At 36.8% G+C, this 25,269-nt stretch overlaps 1 protein-coding gene and 1 long non-coding RNA gene across 3 annotated transcripts in view; one reads left to right on the top strand and one right to left on the bottom strand.

The window, feature by feature from the left end:
- LOC125617608 overlaps positions 1–22,637 on the top strand; it is a 115,389-nt gene extending 92,752 nt beyond the window's left edge. The window contains exon 2 of the long non-coding RNA XR_007348669.1: positions 22,516–22,637. This is a non-coding gene — a long non-coding RNA (uncharacterized LOC125617608). The remainder of the gene's footprint in view (positions 1–22,515) is intronic.
- Positions 1–24,211, bottom strand: part of CUNH12orf56 (chromosome unknown C12orf56 homolog) — an 80,964-nt gene extending 56,753 nt beyond the window's left edge. Inside the window, exons 1-2 of one of the 2 annotated variants that reach the window (XM_015483059.2) lie at positions 23,483–24,211; positions 3,922–4,084 (exon numbers count right to left, since the gene is read on the bottom strand). In XM_015483059.2, the coding sequence (XP_015338545.2) occupies positions 3,922–4,084; positions 23,483–23,938 (619 nt within the window). In that variant the 5' untranslated portion in view covers positions 23,939–24,211. The remainder of the gene's footprint in view (positions 1–3,921; positions 4,085–23,482) is intronic. The other variant, XM_048805818.1, reaches the window with a different exon arrangement.
- Positions 24,212–25,269: the final 1,058 nt, after the last annotated feature.

Raw genomic sequence — 25,269 nt, 5'->3', positions numbered from 1 at the left:
GTTGACTGGTGTGTGGTCACTTCTGCCATATGACAAAAATATTCCCTAGGCTTTCACCCAAGAGGCTTGGAGTCAGTCTTAATAATTATCTTTATTTAAATACTCAGTAGTTAATGCTTGGTGCTTCTCTAGGCATGATATCATCCTTATTAACATTAAGGATTTCGGTAATGACAATAAAATAGGTTTGAGCCTATATCTTGCTTCAGGATCACATATTACAAAATGTCTAGAGGGTGAACCATGGGGTCCTATGCAATATCTAAACCAAGGAACCAAGAGTTTTGAGGAAAACAAAATATAGCACACATCACTACTGGAATGATGGGAAAGGTTTTTTTTTCTTCTTCTTCCTCTAATATGTGCTATGGCTCCATGTAATCATGATAGTTTTGTGTTTCAAAAGCTCCTGCACAAAAGTTTCAGATGGTGCTTTTGGGTATGAAAGTAAAGAAAAGGTAGCAAATGGTGTGATCTATGTGTGTACACAAGATAAATTCTTCATTGCTTTAACATCATTTGCAAGGTTTCTAGGAATTTAAATTTCATAAAACCTATATATATTGTACTGTATTCTTTCAACGTGTAGTTTGATGTTCCTATATATGTTGGGGGGAAAATCCAAGAATAATTATGCTTGTGAACAAGGGTAAATATGCATTTAAGGCAACTAACACCAGTTGCACACCCTAATTAGTGCAACAAGAGACCTGGTAAGCAACCAGGGATTTGATAAGCCTACTAATTACAACAACTTTTACAAACAGTTTCCATGCCCTAGCATGTCAGTGCTTATCCATGAAAGTATACAAATAAAATTTGCCCACATTTTGTAGCTCTTCAATAATCCAAGAGGCTCTGAGTTTGACCAGAAGTGAAGTCTAGTGAACAATGAAAGACTAATAAAGGCTAGTCTGTCTACACTGGCTAGACACCAGAAGTAGAAGGGCTTATCCATGTGCCCCCTTGGACCTTTATTCTTCCATTCGTCTATGCAAAGGAATCAATCCTGATGGCAGACTCCCTTAAGTCAGCCATCCAGCTGTGTGCCCAATCCTGGCCATAACATTCCAGGTAATACAGTGACTACAGAGATGAGGAAATTGAGGTTCAAAAGTTTAAGTGATTTGCAGAAGATCACAGTCAGGAGATGTAAGAACCAGGATTTAAACCTGACTTATCCAAGTCCAAGTTCATGCTCCATTTCTCTCCTTTTCACTAATTCCCAGTCATAGAGGTAGATACCTTAAAGGACTCTCATATATTTCTAGGTACATCTATATCTATATATCTTTATCTCTAAATATCTGACTATTTTTATTCACAACACTTTGACATCAAATTAGTGAGGTTGTTTACCTTCACCCAAAAACCAATCCTTCAATTCTCTGAACACCAAATGGTGGTCCTATAATTCAATTCAGTTCTGACACTAACTATCTGGAATTAGCATACACCACATAGGTTAAGGACTCAGTCACAAAAGACTGTCCCCACTTCAGATGGGTGTTCCCCCCTGAAGAGGGCCAGAGTAAGCCATTTCTAAATAATCCACATTAGCATATTGGCCATTTTGACCAGATAGTACTTGAAAAATAGTAGATATGCGAAGGGCTCACTGACCTACTTTAAAGTTGGGACATAAATTTCCCATGAAAAAAATTTAACCTTGCTACCCTACCCCATACCTAGAAAAGAACATTCTTATCCCTAGAGATAGGGAGCTGACACTAAGAAGAATCTGCACAAACTTAGTAAAATAACCTTTATCTTTCATTAGATTCCCCTATATATTTTCTGGTCACTTTCCTCTTGACAACAGCACCTAGCTAAATAAAACCCCTTTGATTTGTCTTTTCACAGCTCCACAATTTATCATTCTTTGTCAAGATAGTATATAAGCTTTTAGGTCTGTCTTCTTTTGGGGGTCTCCATTTCTCTTCTATGAATCTTCCATTGCCATGTAAAATGATGAACATCAAATTAAACTTGCATGTTTTTCTCCTGTTAATCTGCCTCTTGTTGATTCTCAAAGCCAACCACAGAGAGTAGAGAAAAAGTCTTTCTTTCCCCATGCAACCCTCCACCTCAGGTTCAATAATTTGCAAAAACAGTTCATGAAACTCAAGAAAGTGCTTTACTTACTATTACCAGTTTATTAGGAAGGATGCAAATCCCAAGCAGCCAAATGGAAGAGATACACAGGGCAACATGTTGGGGGTGGGTGTTCAAAGCCTCCCTGCCTTCTCCCAGCACACCCCTCTCGACTTCCATGTGTCACCAACCTGGAAGCTCTCCAAACCCAGTTGGCTTTCCAAACCCCATCATTCAGGAGTTTTTTTGTGGAAATTTCATTAGGTAGTCAGTGATTGATTAAATCATTGGCCATTGATGATTAACTCAGTCTCTAGACCTTCTCCCCTCACTGGAGGTCAGGGTAAGAGTGAAGGTGGAAAAGGACTGAAAATTCCAATTCTCTAATCACATAGTTAGTTCCTCAGACAACCAGCCTCAATCCTGAAGCTACCAAGAAGCTAACCAAGTGCCACTTCATTAACTTGAACTCAGGTATCATGGAAAGGAGTTTGTTATGAGTAACACTATTCCAATCAGGCCCATTACTTGGGAAATTGCAAGGATCTTCAAAGCTCTGTATAAGAAACAGAGGGCAAAGACCAAATACACAATTCTTATTGTATCACTCTCTCTCTCTCTTTGAAGATCATGAAAACAAACACTGTTATTGCACTATATATTATATTCTACATTTATCCACTTTTTCTTGGAGTTTTTAAACTTCTTCACAAGAAAAGCCCCAAATGTGAAACATAAAGGATGGCAGTTCTGGTAGCATCAGGTGAATGCCAGGAGCCCTAACTCCTTGTCCTCCCCTTCTCTCCCCACCACACCATGGACCTTCCAGCTGTCTTTGGGCACAACAGGAAAATCACCAGCAACAGACACTGAGTTCTTTAAGGACAAGATTGATCTAGTCATGTATTATAGTTGTTGGGTGGTGACAAAGATTCTTTCCTTAACCAAACGCTCCTCAGATTCTTCTAAGCTTTTCAACTAGGCCTCAACTTTTAGACTTCTATATTCTCTGCATTGTTCAGTTTTAGCTAAACTGTAGAGTTATATATACTAAGGTCTCTTTTTCCCTATTTCAGTAGTCCTGAGTAAAATCTGTTTTTACCATCTTAACTATTATTCAGCTCTGGTTTTCCTTGATAGTGAAGATTCCTAACAAATATTTCTGAATGAAAAATAAGTGCTCTTGATATGTTAGCCATAACTATTTGGGCAGGACCTCATGGCTTTCCTTGCTGGCTATAGAGGCAACTATCAAGGAGTATCCTAGAGGAAAGTTCACATTCCTTCAGGTTTCTCACTGTACTTCTTTACCAGGTTTGTTGTGGTTGAAATCTGTAGATGTCAATATGATTATTAAAATTAAATAAGAACTGACCAAATGGAATCTAAATTATAACTCATTCTTTAAAACAAACAAACAAACAAGAGCAAAAACTTGGGGCTAGGGATGTGGCTCAGTGGTAGAGTGCACACCTAGCATGCATAAGGCACTGGGTTCGATCCTCAGCACCACATAAAAATAAAAAATAAAGATATTGTGTCTACCTAACACTAAAAAATAAATAAATAAAATAAAATAAATAAAAAGCAAAAACTTACTGAATACAGTTCTCTTTCCTCCTTTATCCTTTTGTCCTGCCTTATTTCCTTTCTCCCTCTAAGCTTTCCTTCCTTTCCACATACCCTAAATTTATTGCAAATTGTGCCCAGCCACTGAGCTGCTGATAATGGATTGGTCAGTTCATCTTCAATTTACAGAACATTGGGTAGCTTTTCTACCTCATAAAGAAACTGATCTTACATCATTTTGAGAAATATATTCTATACCTTTTTTGTTGTTAGCATTGGCATGATGAAATGGAATTATGAATTTCCTGACACCTTTTGATTTTTCACACTCTTTTTTCAAAACAGTTGAAGAATAGATGATACGAATGTGTTGGTTGATTTCTCTATCAGGTGAACTCAAAAATTCTGGGTAATCATCAACCTGAAAAATAAAAGTAATCAAACTCATTGAAGACAAATATAACTACTTACCCATTTGGGAATAATAAGTCCCCCAAAGGTAAAGGCAAGTTTAAACTGCATTCTTTCTTTTCATATTTCCACTGGTACAAATAAGTAGTAACATACTTTCATTTGTTAAAGTATATCCCACTCCACTTTTCATTTTGAAAATAGATCTCAAAATATATAATTAATTGGGTTTAAATAGGATTTTTCTATATAGCAGCCAACGTCCTGCAACAGTCTACAGAGATTCTGTAAGTACAAACATCACTATGGGAACTATTGGAAATGTGTTCTGCTTCCTCCAATTAAATCAAAATCTAATTTTGATTTAAAAAGAAAAAGGTCTCAATAAATACTGAGGACTTTTAGATTTTCTTTCAATAACTTACTTCCTTTTTCATGAAAGAAAGCAACAATATCTGATTGGAAATCTAAGAGTAAATCTAGAGAACCATACAGGCATATTTCAAAACATTAATTCAACAATCAGGAGAGATTCCACTATAGCCTTTTTCAAGAACTTAGAATTCAGATTAAAATATTTCACCATTTCATCTTTCTCTTTGTCACAAAGAAAGAAATATCAAATAATTATAACAATTTAAAATTCTAATTCAGAGTAACTGAAGAAAAATAGATCAATGAAAACTTATCAGGATCTACTTAAATTTAATATATAAAAATTACTTTCAAGGTATACCTCATGTTAGATGAAAGGCCCTGAGTTTGATCCCCAGCACTGCAATATATATATATATATATATATATATATATATATATATTAAAAAATAAATACATCATATTTAAATATATATTAAAAACAAAATATATAAATATATCTTTATAAATAAACATACATTTTTTTCAAAATATAGAAAATAATTCATAGAGTTAATGAAACATAGCCCAATGTAGGTCTTCAGAGGATGTGCTTTAATTAATAATGACATTTTATAGTTAGTAAAGGAATTCTCTTGTGCATAGGAGTCTTCAGAAATGCCTTAACTTATTTCAAACTTTCATTCTCTAGAATTTTAAATGCCTTTTTATTATATATGATCATTTTAAATAAAAATAGAAAATGCATGTAAAAACAGAGAAGAAAACAGAAAACCATTATATATAATTCCACCCCACACCCCAGTACTTGGGATTGGGGAATTGAACCCAAGGCACTCTACCACTGAGCTACATCCCTAGCCTTTTTAAAACTATTATTATTTAATTTTGAGATGGCATATTGATTAAATTGATGAGGCTGGTATTGAACTTGCAATCCTCCTGCCTCAGCCTCCTGAGTAGCTGGAATTACAGGAATGTATGACCACAATTGTATTTTATAATATCTCAGATTGAAGATAATTTAAATCCTTGAACTGATATGAAATTGAGTTATTTAAAGTACAATCATAAGATACCAAGATAATTTCTAAGAGAAAATACTGAAACATTGGCTACTTAAGTATAATTTTAAGTATATATACTTCTGCTTCTTATTTTTATATTTATAGAGAAGCTATGTTTTGGTCATTTTAATGTATGTGCTTCTTTACAGTAGTTCCACTCTTGCAAAAGAGGTTTTTTGTTTTTGTTTTTGTTTTTGTTTGTAGCTATAACCCTCAGCCCTGAAAGCAGGTTACTTTTTACATCCATTTTTTAAAATATTTTTTAGTTGTCAATGGACCTCTATTTTATTTATTTATAAGCAGTGCAGAGAATCAAACCCAGTGCCTCATACATGGTAGCACGTGCTCTACCATTGAGCCACAACTCCAGCCCCCTCTACATTCATTGTTAAATGTTTTGTTGCCAAAATTCATATGCAGCAAAAATGAACACACACAAAAAAAACAAAAAACCCAATCAATAAATGGGCTAAGGAGCTGAACAGACACTTCTCAGAAGATATACATTCAATCAACAAATATATGAAAAAATGTTCAACATCTCTAGTAATTAGAGAAATGCAAATCAAAACTACTCTAAGATCTCATCTCACGCCACTCAGAATGGCAGTTATCAAGAATACAGACAACAATCTGTTTGTGAGGATGTGGGAGGAAAGGCACACTCATACATTATTGAAGGAAATGCAAATCAGTCCAAGCAATCTGGAAAGCAGTACGGAGATTCCTTAGAAAATTTGTAATTGGGGGGTGGGGGGGCGGGGCGCTGGGATCGTGGCTCAGTGGTAGTGTTCTTGCCTAGCATGTGTGAGGCACTGGGTTCCATTCTCAGCACCACATACAAATAAATAAAATAAAGGTCCATCAACAACTAAAAAATATTTAAAAAAGGGGCTGGGGATGTGGCTCAAGCGGTAGCGCGCTCGCCTGGCATGTGTGCGGCCCGGGTTCGATCCTCAGCACCACATACAAACAAAGATGTTGTGTCTGCCGAAAACTAAACAATAAACATTAAAAAATTCTCTCTCTCTCTCTCCCCCTCCCTCTCCTCTCTCTCTTTAAAAAAAAAAAAATTTAAAAAAAAATATTTAAAAAAAAGAAAAAGAAAACTTGGAATGGAATGACCATTTGACCCAGCTATCCCACTCCTAGGTCTATACCCAAAAGACTTAAAATCAGCTACTATAGTAATGCAGCCACATCAATGTTCATAGCAGCTCAATTCACAATAGCTAAACTGGAAGCAAGCTAGATGCCCTTCAATAGATGAATGGATAAAGAAACTGTGGTATACATACACAATGGAATATGACTCAGCATTAAAAAAGAGAATAAAATAATGGCATTTGCAGGTAAATGGATGGAGCTGGAGAATTTCATGCTAAGCAAAGTAAGCCAATCCCAAAAACACAAACGCCAAATGTTCTCTCTGATAAGCGGATACTGATCCATAAAGTGGGGAGGGGGCATGGGCAAAATGGAGGAACTTTGGGCAAAGGGGAGGGAGGAATGGGGGCAGGAAAGATGGTGGAATGATATGAACATCATTACCCTAGGTACATGTATGACTGCACATATGGTGTGACGCTACATCATGTACAACCAGAGAAATGAAAAGTTGTGCTGTAATTATATAAAATGAATCAAAATGCATTCTGCTCTCATATATACCTAATTAAAATTAATTAATTAGTTAAATTTTAAAAATGTTTTGTTGCCACTTTGACTATACAGGTAATGAAATATGATTTCTAATTTAATTAACCATATTAACATCTTTAAATATGTTTTGCAAATCTATAGTATTATATAACTATTTCAGACTAAATTTAGGTTCTAACACCATTGCTTTCTCTTAACCAAGAGTCCAAATCTCTTCTGATAACCTCTGAACTTTTACCTTCCCCAAGTCAGATTCTAATTATAAGAAATCAATATATAAAATTTTCAGGATATCTTTTACCTCTAAAATATCCTAGAGATTTTCTGGAGGTTTCCTAAGAAAATCACAAAGACTCTTTCTTTCACCTTATAAAAAGAGAAGTGCTTGAAACAGCTTATTTGGTCTATTTACAATTGTAAATTCCATGGAAAGAGTTGTCAAGTCAGAAGAGATGCTCAGCCTTCCTTAGGTTTAATTTGCATAGTTAAGTTGTTATAGTATAAATATTTTAGAAATTGCATGTTTTATGGGAAATCTCTGGGGATTTGCTAATGTTCTTGCCACCCATTTGTCAGGATCTTGGTGGTGCTTTGCTTCATCATATTAGACAACTGGAATGCATGCTATCAGTCATAATTTCAGTCATGCAGAATGCTGACTTGGCCACAGCCTTGCTTTTAATTTGCATATGCCATTTTCTATTCTAGTAAATTTTTTGAGGGATTATTTTGGTCTTATTAATGTAGTTAGTGAAAAATACAAATATCAAATTCCTTCTTCAACTCTCTTTATTTATATTCTTTTCTTATGCTTATTCCATTCTTGGCTTATATAAATGTTGTATCTTAGTATTATTATGTCATGTTTCATTGTAAATTGTGTTCATTTATTTTTGTAAATCAGATGTAACATTTACTGATTTCTTTGAAAACAGGCTTAGTGACTGTCCTTAGAGATATTTTAAAAATGTTTTTGCAAATTTATTATATTTGCTCTGCATGACACAGGAATACCCAAATTTTCCTGTCAGTTGCCTTAATCTTATTATGACCCTCTTCAAAACTTTCACAATTAAATGTTCTCAGAAATACACTAACCACAGTCATTTGAATTCTCTGACTTTTACAGATCATTTTGGTTTTACTCAAATGCTGGCTTGAGGGTTCAACTCTAAGCAAAAGATCACTTGTCTTCAACAAAGGATGGTCACAAAGCCTCCTGGAAAAGGATTAAACCAGTACTTTAAACTACTAACACTTCAAAGCTGTGCGGACATGGCTTAGACATGTCTCAGACCACACCTGAGTCAGGATGTCTAGCACTGTATTTAGGTCAACGAGTAGATGACTTCATGAGACTTCTAACTCATGATTCAGCAGAGCAAGAATTAACTTTATAGAGTGAAGGAAGTTGAAAAAGAAAATTTTATTGTTGTTGTTTGGTTCGTCATAAAGTTATGAATAATGTAGCCAGAGCATAAGGATACTGGATATTGGAATATTATTGATATTGTTTTAGTGTTCTATTCTGGGGACATAAAAGGAAGCTGTTTCTTAAATTATAACCCATATGTAATCCATTCTGCTTTTGAAAACTGAAAATTTTTAAATATCTGATTTTCCTTTACTCTCCAAAATACAGAAACTTGTACTATATTCAGTAAGAATCTGCCTTCCTTTTTATACCAGGACATAATTGGCCACATTGACTGTATAACCAATGGCTTACATGAAGTATCATATATAAGAAGGTTGTTAATGTAGCAAGGAAGAGCAAGCCACATTAAGATCAAACGTTGTTGGTTCTTATGAAGCCAGTGCTTACAAACCCCTCTGCCCACCACCACCCAGAAAATAGCCCTCATATTTGCTCAAAGAGTCCCAGCCTTACAAAGTGAGACATTTTTAGGACCTCAAGAAGAAATTTTTGGGACCTCAAAATTCACTCAAATTTATAGGTACTGCTAGAGAAGTCTGGTAGTTTCTTTGGCTTGGTTTCTCAGCCTTAGGATAGCAAATAGTAGAGGCTTTTGAAGGGCTAACTTGACATCCATTGTGAAGTTTTAGAACCTAAATTTAGTCTGAAATAGTTATATAATACTATAGATTTGCAAAACATATTTAAAGATGTTAATATGGTTAATTAACACTTGCTGTACCTATGTACCCAATTAGGCTAATTTAAGAGAGCCTTATTTTATAAATAAGAATCATCTTTTCTTTGATATTATTATGATGGTGGGACTGGGAGGAACTTTGAGGAAAATTTGTGAAAGACTGAGTTGTAGGAGGAGAAGTTGGTATTTTGTTCAGCTCACACATCCGATTATGTGTGCTTTTCATTGTCTTTGAGCTGTTTCATAATGCTGTAATTTGTATAAATGTTATTGTATTTTAAAAACATAGAAAGTTAAATTTTCTGTGTGATATGTCTGTAAACTTTTCCTCTTATTTCTTCCTTTGATTGATGCTTGGAAATGCCTTCTGCACCCTGAAAACAGATAAATATTCTCTTCTATTTTTTTGTACTACTTTATAGCTTCCTTTTTTACAGTTTGTTCTCCAATTCTTCTAGATTCCATATGACTATACCTTAGAACCTTAATCTAACTAGCTATGACTCCACGTGTATTTAGTACTAATCTGAGGAAAACTATACTTTAAGTAAAGAAAAAATGCAAATAAATATGCAAATATTTCTGAGCCAGATTGCTAACTATAAGTTTTGGTGGGAGACAAAGCATAATTTAAATAATAACTATACAGTTTGTGGAACACAACACATAAATGATCTTAAAAAATCCTCACTACAAGCCTATAAGGTGGTTATTAACACCATTTTGCAAATGAGGAAACTGACGTTTAAAGGGAGTCAAGTTCACAAAACTAGTAAATGGAAGAACTAGGATGACAAGACAAAGCTGTATGACTACAAAGCCAGTTTTATGAAAGCAACCAAGATTCAAAGGTGGGAATTATATCCGTGAGAGAAAAGAGAGCATCTGCAGAGCCTTACTTATGGGAATGAGATATATCTACATAAATATGTAATTTTCTATGTATTTCATTAAGAATATTGCTTAAAGATATTCCAAAGAATTCATACTTTGTAAAGGTAGTTGCTAGTAAAACTACAAGAAATAATAAAAGGGGTCCTTCAGGTTAAATTAAAAGGACCCACTACTAGGGAGGCTAAGACAGGAGAATTTTAAGTTCATGGCCTCTGCAACTTAGTGAGACCCTGTTTTTAAAATAATAATAATAATAATAGCTGGGGATGTAGTGCAGTTGTAGTGCTCCTGGGTTCCATGCCCAGTACTGCAAAATAAATAAATAAATAAATATTTAAAATATGTTAATTGGAGGGCTGGGGTTGTGGCTCAGTGGTAGAGCACTTACCTAGCTTGTGCAAAGCCCTGGGTTCTATCCTCAGCACCACATAACAATAAATAAAGACATGAAAACAATTTTTATTCATTTTTATTCATTTTTGCATCTTTAGTTCTGATAATTCATAACTTTAGTGGAATGCACCATACAAAATTTAATATCCACTCAGTAGAGGCATACCAAATAGAAAAAGTCTATATAGATCAACAGGCTGCAGTTTGGAGGTCAGTACACTTAATGAGATATTAAGTAGTACAAGGCAGATCTAGCAAGAGATAAATTGTTTACATCTTTCAACTTCCATGGTCCTTTCCAGATTTAATATCCTCTACCCACAGTAAACTTTAACTCTCCAGTTTCCAATAAAAGAAGGAAAGTAATTAATTAATTATAATTCAATTTGTTACCAGTTCCAAGAATATAAGAGAGGACCAATGTCAAACCCAAAGGATTGACTATACTGATAAAATGGCAAATACATGGAAACATTTTGAGTAGATTTCCCTCAAATTAAACCACATTAGTTGTTATGGTTTTGATATTAGATATCTCCCAAAAGTTCATGTGTTAATGCAAGAATGTTTGGAAGTGACATGATTAGATTATGAGAACTGTAACCTAATCAGTGGATTGATCCATTTGATAGATTAATAATTCAAATGGATAACTAGATAATACTTATAGGCAGGTGAGGGAATGGCTTGCAGAAGTAAGTTCCTAGAGGCATGCCCTGGAGGATTATATTTTATTCCTGGCTCCTACTGTTCTTTCTGCTTCCTGGCTACCATAAACTAAGCAACCTCCTCTGCCATACCCTTCCACCATGATGTTCTACTTCACCTTGGACTCAGAGCAATGAATCTGTCCAACCATGAACTACACTTCTGAAACCATGAGCCCAAAATAAACTTTTCCTCCTCTAAATTGTCCTTATCAGGTATTTTGGTCACAGTGACAAAAAGCTGACTAACACATTAGCAATTACTTATGTCACATTGTACATAAGTTTAGTCTTAAGTAGAAGCTATTTTTATATTTGGAACTTGGCAAATCCTCCAATTATCACAATTTACAAACTGATTATAGTCTCCACCAGAGTTTTTTTCCCCCCATTATATTCCGCCTGTATTGATTCCTAAGGAAGCGTGAGCAGATAAGCTGTTTATAGAATCCATGAATATTTCTGACATGAAATGACCCAACCACATATTCTAAAAGTAATTCCAGTTTTAAGAATTGGGAAGTACCCTATCAAAATAGTAAAGGCTCACTAGACTATTTCAATGTTAGATTTGAAAAATCATTACCTCAGGGCTAAGAGTGACATCTGAGAAAGACTAAGAGAAAAAATATTTCAAGCCTTGGTCCTGTAAAAGGGATGCGGCATCTCACCTCGGTCTTTTCAGCCAAGCTTATCCTTGAGCTTTATCAGTAATAGTAATGACACCGTTCTTGGCTTTGAAGGACAAAGAGAGCTACGGTGTGGGGAAGTGAAAAAGGTGTTTTGTTCATAACTTCTTCGCTTCCTTCCTTGGCAACCTATGCCCAGAAACCACATTATTTGCACACTGAGATAACTATGTTGTCCCTATTGCAAAACCTAAAACCTTCTACAGATATACCGTAAATTTGCAGAGGGTCGGTTGTTGCTATGTGCATAGTTCTGATTAAAGAATGTTGACTCTGAGGTCACACCGACCTGGATTTACATTCCAGTTCATGTTTTCCAATGTGATCTCATGCAAGTATTCACTCTTTCTCTGCTGCAGGTTCCTCATCTGTAAAAGACAGATAACACTGCCTTCCTTATAAAGTTAATAGGACTAAAAGAGGTATTCCATTTAAAAGATTTTGCATAAGGCTGAAACATAGTTTATGCCCAATCAATATCTGTTATTACTAATGACCATTGATTGTTCATAAGAACTTCAGTGGGCTAAGAATATAGCTCATGGTAGAGCACTTGCCTGGCATGTGTGAGGCCCTGGGTTCAAATCCCAGCACTATCAAAAAAAAAAAAAAAAACCTCACTAGTGAAATACTGAACCCTATTCATGGTCTCCTCAGGACAGTATTTGTCTCTGATGATGATAGCAAGGGGCATTTTGGGACAGAAAAGAGTATCTTTTGTTATGTTTGGGTTGTTGTCATATACAATATACATGTATATAAATATGTGTAATTTTTATCGAAAATAGTCTTAACTTCTTTTACTAAGAACACTATGTATCCATATCATTTTTTTACCATATTTATATTTGTGACTAGTGTTTTTTTTTATTTAAAATACACTTTCTAAATATAAGGGGACATCTCTTATCTCTTGATTTCTAACATTTTGTGGACAAATCCATATTTACCTTATCCTTTCAACTTGATTTCATAGCCTTGCCTCAGATCTTCATATAACTTTTCATTTCAGAGGGGAAATACCCCTAAACTTGAAGCAATTGATTAATTCATCCTAGGTATTTTTGAGCTTCTGCTAAAAAACACCAAATTGAAATGTATAAGATAAAAGATGGGTCTCTGTTTTCAAAAAGCTTAGAGTCTCATGGGGATTCATTTAATCAAAAAGAATTTTTTATCGCCAACTATGTCCCAAAGCAGCTATAACCTAGAGATTGAGAGCACTGGCTCTGGAATCAGATTATCTAGTTCACTTCTGGTTCTGCCACTTAGTGAATGTCCTTAAGCAAAGTACTTAAACTCGCTGTCAAACCAAGGCAACGATACTAACTGGGGTTGATAAGAGAGAGTTCCAAGTTAAGCACTTCAAACAGCACCTAAGTGGCATATAGAAGAACTCAATTGTCAGCAATTTGAGGTTGGCACTAGGTTTGTTCACAAATTCCTGTTCTTCTTCCTTCCAGACACATGGAATATACAAATGGAGGGATCCTAATTTCCTGGCCCCTTTTAAATTAGGCATGGCTATGTGCCTGTCTCTAGCTAATGAAATGTGAGAAATGCCATGTGTCACTGATAGGTAAAAGCTTAAAAACCAGTACATAACTTGCCAAGTTAGTGTTCCCCTGCCATAGTACTCAAGTAAGCACGTGCTGGGATGGAGCCTCTGATATTAAGATGAGTGACTAAGTGTCTCTTAACTAAAATAAACAGAGCCCTTTGCTAATCCACCATGGACAAGTGGCTTGAACAGTCTCATAAACTTTGTTATGTTAAAGCACTGAGACTGTGGAGCTGTCTGTCAATGCAGCTTAACCTGGGCTATCTTAACCAGTGTATTATCATTACAGTCACTGAGATATAACAGTGAATCATACTGATGATACTGTTGCTATCATGGAGGCTCTTAAGACGTGCACATAATATTCAAGGCAGGTATTCCTGTGGAAGTGATGCTGAATTGAGGTTGAAACATGACTGTCAGGAAGGAGTCAACCCTCTGGAGGATCTGGAGGGACAGTGTTATAAATAGAATTATAAGTGCAAAGGCCTGGAGCATAAAGGAAAAGCATAAAGAGCTTGGCAAAATGTTAGGAAATGAATCAAAGAGATAGAAATGTTCAATCATGGAGGCTCTTGTGGGCAACAAGAATTTAGAAGCCCATGGACATTTTCAATCAGAAAAGTGATAATTTATGATTTATGATGCAAAGATCAGTGCAACTTCTGTATGGAGAGGAATCAGTTTGGAGGCAATTTCAATAATCTAGATATGGAAATGAATAGCTGGCACCAGAAAATGGGGTAAAAATGGTTATAGATGGACAAATTTTGGAAGACAGGTCAGGAGAATATACTAATGAGTTGGATGTGAGGAATTAAAAAGATCAAAGATAATGAAAGATGATAACATTCCATGAAATAAAGAAAAGTAAGAAATAGATTTGGGGATAGAAATCAGAAATTCAGTGTTTTAACATATTGAACTTGATACATCTAATGGGCAGAATTTTCAGAAAGAACAAACAAGATAATGTATTTTATAACAACTAATACATAATCAGTGCTAAAACAATAGTTACTGTCTTTGCACATTTGCTAAATTTGCCAAAGCCAAGTGCCCTAATTTGCAGAGAGAATAATAATATCCATCTTGCAGGTTCATTGTGAGCCTTAATTCACTTAATATATGTGAATCAAGGCTATTAATAATAACCAACATGAATTATGTAGCTCTTACCATGTACCAAGCACTATTCTGACTGTTACATTAATTTAATCCTCCCAACCCTATGAAGGAAGGTATTATCTTCATTTTACAGATGAAATTGAGCAAGAAGGTTAAGTAATTTGACTGAGTCTGCCTAGGTACAAAGCAAAGATAAAAATAAAAGCTGAATAAAAATGTATATTGCAGATAATACATTCAGAAATGTAAGTGATGAATTATGATGAATATTTAACAAATATGCATTGACATTCTCATTTGTGTCAGGCAATGTTCTTGGAACTGAAGATGCTTAAGAAAGAACAGAACAGACCAAATGGCCTGTACCTGTGGGATCGGTCAAGAAAAACTGTTTGGAGAAAAGAATGACATCAGCTTAGCCCAGCAAATGTACAGGAATTGAATAAGGAAAGGAGTAGAGCAAAGGTCAGGCACTCCTGTGGCAAATCCTATGACCCATTCCATTCAAGCTAAGGATGTTTTTCACATTTTTAAAGGAAGCGGGAGGGGGAGAAGAGGAAAATATGGAGGAGGAGGAAAGGAAGAAAAATGAGAAGGAGGAGGAGATGAGCTAGAGATCACACAGAGCCCAAAGTATTTTTCTATGACCCTTTATAGGAAGAATTTTGCTGAACCCTAGAATAAAGGTCTTTCCAGGAAAATAATATATGTAAAAGTTGCTGAAATAGAAATGAAAAAAATGCAAGAGAAAGAAGTTCAGTTTCAGGGAAGGGTGAGGTCTGGAGAAGATTCAGCCACCCAGACTAGGGTGCCCCAATATATGAAATCTAACATGAGACTTCAAGACTGAGAAGTTTGGTGCCAGACACAGTGGTCCATGCCTGTAATCCCAGAGACTTGGGAGGCTCAGGCAGGAAGATCACAAGTTCAAGGCCAAACTCTACAACTTATCAAGACCCTGTCTCAAAATAAAAATTTTTAGAAAGGAGCTTGGGATGTAGTCCAGTGATAGAGCACCCTGAGTTCGATCTCCATTACAGTCAAAAAATAATATTATAAAAAAGAATTGGAAGTTTGGGGAGAGAATATAATATAAAATAAGAACTGAAACCACCTTCCTTTTAAAAGAGGTAATGGGGCTGGAGATGTGGCTCAGTAGTAGAGCACTTGCCTAGCATGCATAAGGCACTGGATTTAATTCTCAGCACCACATCTAAATATATGAATAAAATAAAGGTCCACCAACATCTAAAAACTATTTTTTTTTAAAAAGAGAGGTAACAATTTTAAAAATGTGTATTTTTCAGGTTCATTATTCTGTCCCTCCATCAGATGCTGGCACATGCCACCTATATGTCTGGAAATGTGTTACACTATGAGAAAACACAGCTGTATAAGGCTGGAGGGATTCTGACACTCCAGTGGAACATCATAATACTTCAGGTTCTAAAAGAGAAGCAGGAACAAGCTTCTGATGCAGCATAAAACCCATTTTTTTTTAGCTGAGATGGGAAGAATTAACATATGTAAAGAGTTTATAGGAGTGTCTGATACATCAGAGATGCTCAAAAATTATTAGTTGTAATTATTTAACTTATTTTTTAAAAGCTGCTCATGAACACATACTAATAAGATGAGCCATGTTCTTTTATTTATTACACAATTTTTAAGTGTCTCCTATGTGCTGAGTCCTGTATTACATAAAGATAATCATTTCAAATCCTCAACAGTTTACACTGATGGGAGGTAGACAAGCCAACACATTTACAGGAGAGAATAAGTATTATAAGCGCCAGGAGCATGACATGGCACATGATGCCATGGGAGAAGTAAATGGGACCATGGCCTGGTTTGGAGGGTGAGTGTTTCTGGGAGCACCAGGGTATTGAAATTATAGGAGTTAAGAGAAGAGGGGAGGTTGCAGTAGCAAGAACAGCCTTTGCAAAGGCCAAGGGAAACAGGGCCTGGCACAGCCAGAGAACAGAGTGTACTCCCTTTCTTTCTGTTTTTTTTTTTTTTTTCTTTTTCTTCTTCTTTAGTCTTTCTTAGAACTCCTCTCCAGCTCAGCCACAGTTCCAACCCCTGAGTGTTCTTCCCCACCTCTCCACCTCACCCCCGTACTGGGGATTGAACTCAGGGGCACTCAAGCACTGAGCCAAATCCCCAGCCTTATTTTGTAGTTTATTTAGAGACAGGGTCTCACTGAGTTGCTTAGTTCATTGCTTTTGCTGAGGCTGGCTTTGAACTCTCGATCCTTCTGCCTCAGCCTCCCAAGCCGCTGGGATTACAGGCATGCGCCACCACGCCTGGTCCCTGAGTGTTCTTTTTGTGACTGAAATGCAAGGGAGAACTGGGCAAAGAGCAAGGCTACACTTTGAGCAAGGACCATCTAAGGTTCTTCATGTTAAGAACTGAAATGTTTTTCAGTTAAGACATTTAGATTTTAATCCTGTGGGTAATGAGTACCTGTTGAAAAGTTAAGGGTGTCATATGAGTTCACGTACTGCATAGGGGAAAAAAATCCATTTCCTCAGCACCTCTACATAGTTCCATTATTTAACTGTAAGAGTCATTTCCAGTTCTGAGGACAGTTTAATTCACTTTAGCATTTGTTCATTTCTCTTTGCCCTCTTCCTTTGGGCTGTCCTCTTATTTGGCCATTGCCTCATTTATTAGCATCTTACAGCCTTGATTAGAGATTTTAGCAAGCCTGAAACAATGAACCTAAGTAAGTCTATTCTAGATAAGTCCTGGTGAAAGTAATTAGGTAAAGGTAGAATTGTTTATGAATTTTGTCTTCTGTGGATTTTAATTTTATTCATTCCCATTTCCATTATCACTGATAATTGAGAGTTGGGAACCAGTCACTAGATCTAATTTTTAAGTATTTCTGTCATCAAATATGAATTGCAAATGGAACTTTCTCGAGGGCAAACAGTATATGTATATGACATTTTAAAAATCTAAACATGAAAAATAGCATAGAGAATGTAATGAACACTCCTGCATATCAACCCAGCAAATATTTTGCCATATGTGCTTCAATTTTTTTTAAAGTTAGTTGCTTATGCTCCCTTTTCTAGCTTCAACTTCTCTCCTCAGGTATAACTACTCTCTTCAGTGCTTTTCCTACTGTTACTAATTATGTATGTATCCCTAAGCCATATATCATCTTGGCCTATCTTTATATCAATGGCATAATACTACATGTAGCTTCTAGAAATTTTTTTTCTATTCTGTTATTGAGATATAACTATATTGAATCTAACTCATTCTTTTCATTACTGAATATTATTTATTTGCCAATTTACTATTGATATTTAAATTTTTTCTATTTCAAATATTGCTATTTAATTATTCTTGGACACAGTATTTCAAGATTATGCACACTTTAGGCATATATTAAGAATGCAATTGGTGAGTAAGAAGTCCACAATTTTATTAGATATTGCCAAGCCCTACTGGCAGAGTAGTTCCTAGTTCTCCACGTCTTCATAAACAAAAAGTGACACAACTGATTATTAGTGTGATGATCTTACCCATCTCGAAGTAGAAAGAAATGTGCCTGGAAACAAGCCAGCATGTAAAGGGTGCATTTGTTGCCTGTCCAAGAAGTTTCATGGAGCCTGGGATTTTTAGGAGAGTGTGAAAGGAAACAGAAAGAAACAGAGGCAGGGCAGCTGGAGTTGATAGATTTCTCATTTCCTGTAGGTGATGAGATGGCTCTGAAGGAGAATGAATCCATCTGAAACTCATAGACTGTTCTGGGTATTTGTTCTCATATTTTAAAGATGCATCTAATCACAGAAGGGCTTAAAGAATAGTATTTTGATGCACACAAGAAAAAAAAACTCTATAGATAATTCTTTCAAATTTAACTTAGTAAATGTTGACATTTCATAAAAGCTTTACCAAAGCAATCTTGGAAACTTTCTTTAAGGAGATTAACAATATCAAATACCTGCTGAGATCTCCAAATCTACTTCAAGCTTAGATTTGCTAAAAGGGAAATCTCACTCCCTCCAATTTTTTTTTAAGAGAGAGAGAGAATTTATTATTATTATTACTTATTTTTTTTAGTTTTCGGCAGATACATCTATGTTTGTATGTGGTGCTGAGGATCGAACCCGGGCTGCACCCATGCCAGGCGAGCGCGCTACTGCTTGAGCCACATCCCCAGCCCTAAACTTTTTTTGTGATGATGGGAATTGAACTCAGGGCCTTGTGCATGCAAGGCAAGCACTTTACCAACTGAGCTAAATCCCCAGCCCCCTCTCCAAATGTTTAACCTCTCCAAACCATGTGTAGACTTCTGGTGTAACTTTTTGTGATTGTTACTTCAACCTCCACTACCTTAGAGAATCTTCTCCCTTAGAGAAGAAAGTGGAATTTCATCTCCATATTTGCAGATTTTTTCCCTACAGTATAACCCTGACATAGAACAAGCACTAAATAGAGTTATCTGGCCCAACATCAAACAAGAAGGGCTGGAATCCAGAAGCATAAAGATAGGTTTGTTTAGGAATTACTAAAGTCCAGCAACCATGTGACAATAAGAACAAAGGCAGAATGTGAACTTGAGACAACTGAAAGTTAAATAACAAGACAAACTTGTAGAGTAAAATAAGAAAACATACAGAATGGAAAAGAATGATTAAAGAATTGGTATTAGAAAGAGGACGTTTAAAAGTGGCCTTGGAAAGAGGATGGAACCCTGGTTTAAAGAGAGACACACAGAGACACAGAGAGAAAGGGGGTGGGGGAAAATAAAGTTGCCTGGCAATGACTAAGGTAACTTGAGTTAGTATGGATAGGATGACTATGGGTGATATGACACAGAAATCAGGAAAATTCTACACACTGTGGTATTAGGATTCAGCATTCACAGACTGGTCAATTACACCTGTGGTTATTAATTAGTACTAAGTTAAGCAATTCTATGACACCATCTTTCATACACCCTATGAAGTTTAATACATGTACTGAACTACAACAATCCTTGAATGATTTTATAAAAACTCATAGAGATTATTAAGGCACTTGACCTTGACAGGATTATATTCATTACTCACTGAAAAAAATAATGTTTAAAAGATTACCCATTTTAGGGGTTGGAGTTGTGGTTCAGTGGTAGAGTGCTTGCCTTGCATGTGTGAGGCACTGAGTTCGAATCTCAGTACTGCATATAAATAAATGATTAAAATGAAGGTTTATCAACAACTAAAAAAGGATTACCCATTTTAAGCACCACAATAGGAAATGCTTCCATGTTAGTTTCCTATCTATGGCTATTGTAACCACAACTTTAATGGTTCTTTCTTAGTTCTGGAGCTCAGAAATCCAAAATTGGGTCTTAGGTCCAGGTGAAGCTGAGTGATAGTCAACTTGCCTAGCCTTTTGCCAGCACCGTAAAACAAAACAAAAAAAAAAAAAAATGGGTTTCAGAAGTAGGCCCCAATCTCCATCATATCAGATGAGGCCCCAACTTCCTTAATAAGACTCCTATAGCACAAGAATTAAAATCAAAAATTAATAAATGGGATGGATTCAAACTAAAAAGCTTCTTCTCAGCAAAAGAAACAATCAGTGAGGAGAATACATAGCCTACAGCTTGGGAGCAAATTTTTACCCCTCACACATCAGGTAGATCATTAATCTCTAGAGTATATAAAGAACTCAAAAATCTAAACTCCAAAAAAACAAATAACCCAATCAATATATGGGCCAAGGAACTGAACAGACACTCTCAGAAGATGATATACAATCAATCAACAAATATATTTTAAAAATGCTCTAGCAATTAGAGAAATGCAAATCAAAACTACTCTTAAGACTTCATCTCACTCCAGTCAGAATGGCAGCTATTAAGAATACAAACAACAATAACTGTTGGCGAGGATGTGGAGAAAAAGGCACACTCATACGTTGCTGGTGGGTCTGCCATTATGGAAAGCAGTATGGAGACTCCTTGGAAAACTGGGAATGGGACCACCTTTTGACCCAGCTATCCCACTCTTTGGTCTATACCTAAAGGACTTAAAATCAGCATACTACAGGGACACAGCCACATCAATGTTTATTGCAGCACAATTCACAATAGCTAAGCTGTGGAACCAACCTAGATGCCCTTTAGTAGATGAATGGATAAAGAAAATGTGATATTGATACACAATGGAATATTACTCAGCAATGAAAGAGAATAAAATCATGGCATTTGCAGGTAAATGAATGAAGTTGGAGAACATAATGCCAAGTGAAGTAAGCCAATCCCAAAAAAACAAATGCCGAATGTTTTCTCTGATATAACATAACGAGGCTGATTCACAGTGGGGTTGGAAATCGGAGCATGGGAAGATTAGACAAACTGTAGATAGGGCAAAGATGAAGGAGGGGGAGGGAAGGGGAAAGGAGGTAAAAAAAGATGGTGGGATGAGGTGGACATCACTACCCTAAGTACATGTATGAAAAAGACACAAATGATGTGACTATACTTAGTATATAAGCAGAGAGATGAAAAAATTGTGCTCTACATATGCAATATGAATTGTAATACATTCTGCTGTCATATATGACAAGTTAGAATAAAAAACTTAAAAATACATGTATAAGGCCTAAAAAAATTTAAAAAATGGGTTTCAGTAAGCTTAAAATAAAGGTGTTGGTGGTACAGTATATCTTTTGGAGGCTCTATGGGAAAGCCTATTTCATTGCCTTTTTCAACTTCTAGAAGCTACCATGTTCCTTGGCACGGAGCCTCTTTCTTCCTTCAGTCTAGTCTTTTTCTGGGCCCATCACTTTGACATTGGCTCTTTTGCCTCTCTCTTCCACTTTTACATTGGGCCCACCTCAATAATCAAATAAATCTCCCATTTTAAAGTCAATGGATTAGCAACATTAATTCCCCTTTGCCATGTAATATAACATGTTCACAGGTTCCAGGGATTTAGAATGTGGTTATGTTTTTGGAGTAATTATTATGCTTACCACAACTTCCAAAGTTAAACTATATTGTGCAAGATGGACATCCAATGTAACACTAACGTTAAAATCAGATTTCTTCAGCACATCTAGAGATATTATGTATTCTACATCCATAAAAAGTGAACCTTGTACATTAAAGCATGACTAAATATGATATGACTTTGTAGAGGAATCTAGGCTCTAGGCCTAAGGAGGTTTACAGTACTTTCCAGTTTCTGACAATTTAAAAAGAAAATTAACAACTCTTGAAATGCATATGTTGTCTCTCTTGGGGGACAATAACAATATCCTAAAATTAGTGGGGGGTTTTTGTTTGTTTTTTTTATCAAAATGATAAATGCTTATAGTGAAGACACTAGAAACAGCCAGGCTTTTAAAAGTTTCTAAAACATTTTGAAGGGCTGGAAATGTAGCTCAGTGGTAGGATACTTGCCTAGTGCAATGACTTGGGTTTGATCCCCAGCACTGCAAAAATAAATAAATAAAAGGCAGTAATTTCAGTTACTCAAGAAGCTGAGAAGGATTGCAAAATTCAAGGCAAGACCAGTCTAGGAATCTTAGTAAAACCCTGTCTCAGAATAAAAAATAAAAAAGAGATGTAGCTCAGCAATAGAAGACCCCTGAGTTCAGTTCTCAGTAAAAAAAAAAAAAAAAAAAAAAAAAAAAAAAGGTAAAGGAAATTAAATTTCTTAAAAAATAGTTCAAGAGAATGGAAATAATGGTAGTAAGTAAAAAGGCAAAGTTTACTTCCAACTTTAACTCAAAAAAAAAAGTAAATAAATTTGCACAATAATATTAGCCCACAGGGGTAGTTTGAGTAGGAAAAAAAAAAACCTCTCTTCATTTAATTTTATTATTTTCTTACAGACATGTTCAAAACAATCTATGATTCTCTAAGCAAAACAGCTCCATCAAGAGTATTGCCAACCTTTCCCTTGGGGGACACAGAGACTCAGGCAAGAAAAAGTAAAAGGAGCCTAGACATCTGTCCCCAGTGGAAAAAAGGAAGAACACACCTGGAGAGCAGCTAAGACAAAGAGACTCGGAAGGAAAAGAACAGTAATCAAAAGACCATACTACCAACTGTTGCTGGTTTAATAAAATACATCCAACTGTTGCTGGTTTATAAAATACAACTGTTCCTGAAGGAAAGAAATACAGTAACAATATACTAAAAACTGGAACAAGGAGGGGTTGTGTCACATTGTATATCCTTCATGGCTTAGCTCTGATGACACTCCTTCCAGGAACTTTTCCCAGCATGCTCTGAACTCAATTTGGATCAAGAGACAAGCCTGAGATTGCCAAGCATCCTGTGCACATTTTATTTATGCATCATTCATTCATTCACCTACTTATTCGAGTGCACCTAGCATGCTTGAAGAGTTAGGGCAATAAAAGTAAGCAAGGTATAATAGCCCTTAACACGAGGCATTATTTGCTTTGGTGTTGTCTTTCGATCCCTCCCACAACCGCTTCTAGGAAGAGTGCTATTTGGTTTTTGCATCCTCCAGGTCTAGCACAGTTCCTGCATGGACTAAGTGTTTTAACGTACCAAAAAAAAAAAAAAATTAAAGCTTGATTTTGATCGATGCTGTTTTCAAACCTGTAGCCCAACGGAAGGGGATAGGGCGGGGGAACAGCTCAAGAATGCGAAAGACGTCTCTATTCAGGAATTATCCAGCAAAATTCACAGCTTTCCTGAAACCAGAGAGTGCGGAGTCTCGGGCGGGATGGGGAAGGTCTTCCTCCTCCTTCCCGCGTGCAGGATGCTGGGACCCATAAAGGGGTCTCCCTGCGCTTCCGAGCCCGCCTACTAGCCCGCGCTCCTCACCAAGTCAATGGCCACGACGTCCCGCAGTGCCACGACCCGCCGGATGGACTTAGGCGGGTTCTCGGTCAAGTAGATGAGCCGGTCGCTGAGCACCACATACTTAAAGGTGTGCCTCTCCGAGTCTGACACCACGATGCACGGCTCGTAGGCGCGGATGGCGTCGTAGACCTTGGGTGCCAGATGCCGCCTCAGGAACGCATCCAGGCGGCTGTTTGTGCGTGCGGGGAAGCCGGACTGAGCCCGGCTGGCCATGTGGTGCTCGCCGCCGGGCTGAGCGCGGGGACCGCGGAAGCCTCCGCCAGACCACACCTCCCACGGTGGAACCCGCGCGGGCCACAAAGCCTCCTGCCCGGCTTCGGCCACCGCCCCGGGCGCAGGGAACCGGGCCCCAGATTCTGGGATCCACTCCCGGGTAGGGTTCTCGGGATCCCGCCCCCGCGTGGTTCCGCCCCTCATCTTTGTCCCAACCTTAGACAGCGATGGGCGGAGCCAGGCGCTGGTCCTTCTGGCGGTACGGACCCGCACCTCTAGTTAATCACGGGAAACACTCAGTGACAAGGGAACAGTTTAGGGGCGCTCCTGTCCCTCCCCTCCCCTCCCGTCAGCCCCCATCCCGCCTGCACTAGCTATTGCTAGTGGTTTCATGTTAGAAACTTGAAAGAGATGAAAGTTGCCGATTTATTTTTTTAGAACCCTATTAAGACACGAATTTAGCATTTGATTATAACATTACCCGGTATAACTCTAGTTTTGTCTTGGGTGTAAACACAGGTCTTATTTATCCATCTAGTTAAAAACTCTCTTCGAGAAGGGATTCTTATAAATGGTTTGGGCACACCCAAGCGTACCTAAAGGATGTTGTGTTCTGGCTGCTCAGGACAATCTATGTAAGATAAATGCCTGGGTGAATCCAGTTGAACTTGACAGGTTGATTACATAGCCCTGAAGGTATAGAGTGATAAAAGTACTGTTTGATTTTTTATAGGCCAGGAATAACATAAAATTAGGTTAGCAAGACGAAAGGGACACAACAGAAACTTCCTACATAAGCACTTCCATTTGTATTTCAAAATTTTAAAGGATTTATCTTCTTTTTCCTATTCACACAAAGGCCTGACAATGAACCATTATCATTGCTCCAGCTGCTTGGAACCCCAAATCAAATTAAATATTCTTTACAATAATTGATATTCCCCTTTTCTTCATATTTTTCTATTTTACTGTATGTTGTAAGCAATTTCAAATCCTTTGTGGAAAGAAGGTATATAAACGTATTACAATGTTTATACAGATATTGTATACTACACCCCTACAAAAAGCAAAGAGGAATGCTTGGATCTGGCTACACTCAAGATCATTCCGCAGAATTGAGTAACAGCAAAGAAATAGGAATATTGTACCTTGGAAAGACTGTATTTGGTAAGAATAGGAGAGAAGTGCCACCTGCTGGCAAAATCTTAAATGGTCTCCATATTTGGAGTTTTCCCAGGATCTGATAATTTGTCTGACCCTCCCATTGATGCCAAGGGACAATATACCATTCCTTTCAGGAAGCTGCATGGCTATTCCCTCTAAAGTAAAGACTGTTCATTACCTAAACCATTCTAGTTTGTTGCTTTAAACCAATAGAAACGCAAAGTCCCTTTGCCTTTCCCACTCAACAGAGAAATTTAGAGACAAATAACTCCAATAGAGGTTGGAAAGTGAGACCCAAGTAGGAGAAAAGTTCTCACTCCAGTCACTATTCTCTCAGGCTTCTTGCATCCTATCCACTTCCCAGGACTAAG

Source organism: Marmota marmota, unplaced genomic scaffold (assembly GCF_001458135.2).
Source record: "Marmota marmota marmota unplaced genomic scaffold, marMar, whole genome shotgun sequence".
Taxonomy (NCBI): domain Eukaryota; kingdom Metazoa; phylum Chordata; class Mammalia; order Rodentia; family Sciuridae; genus Marmota; species Marmota marmota.
This window is presented reverse-complemented; position numbering and strand designations above follow the sequence as displayed.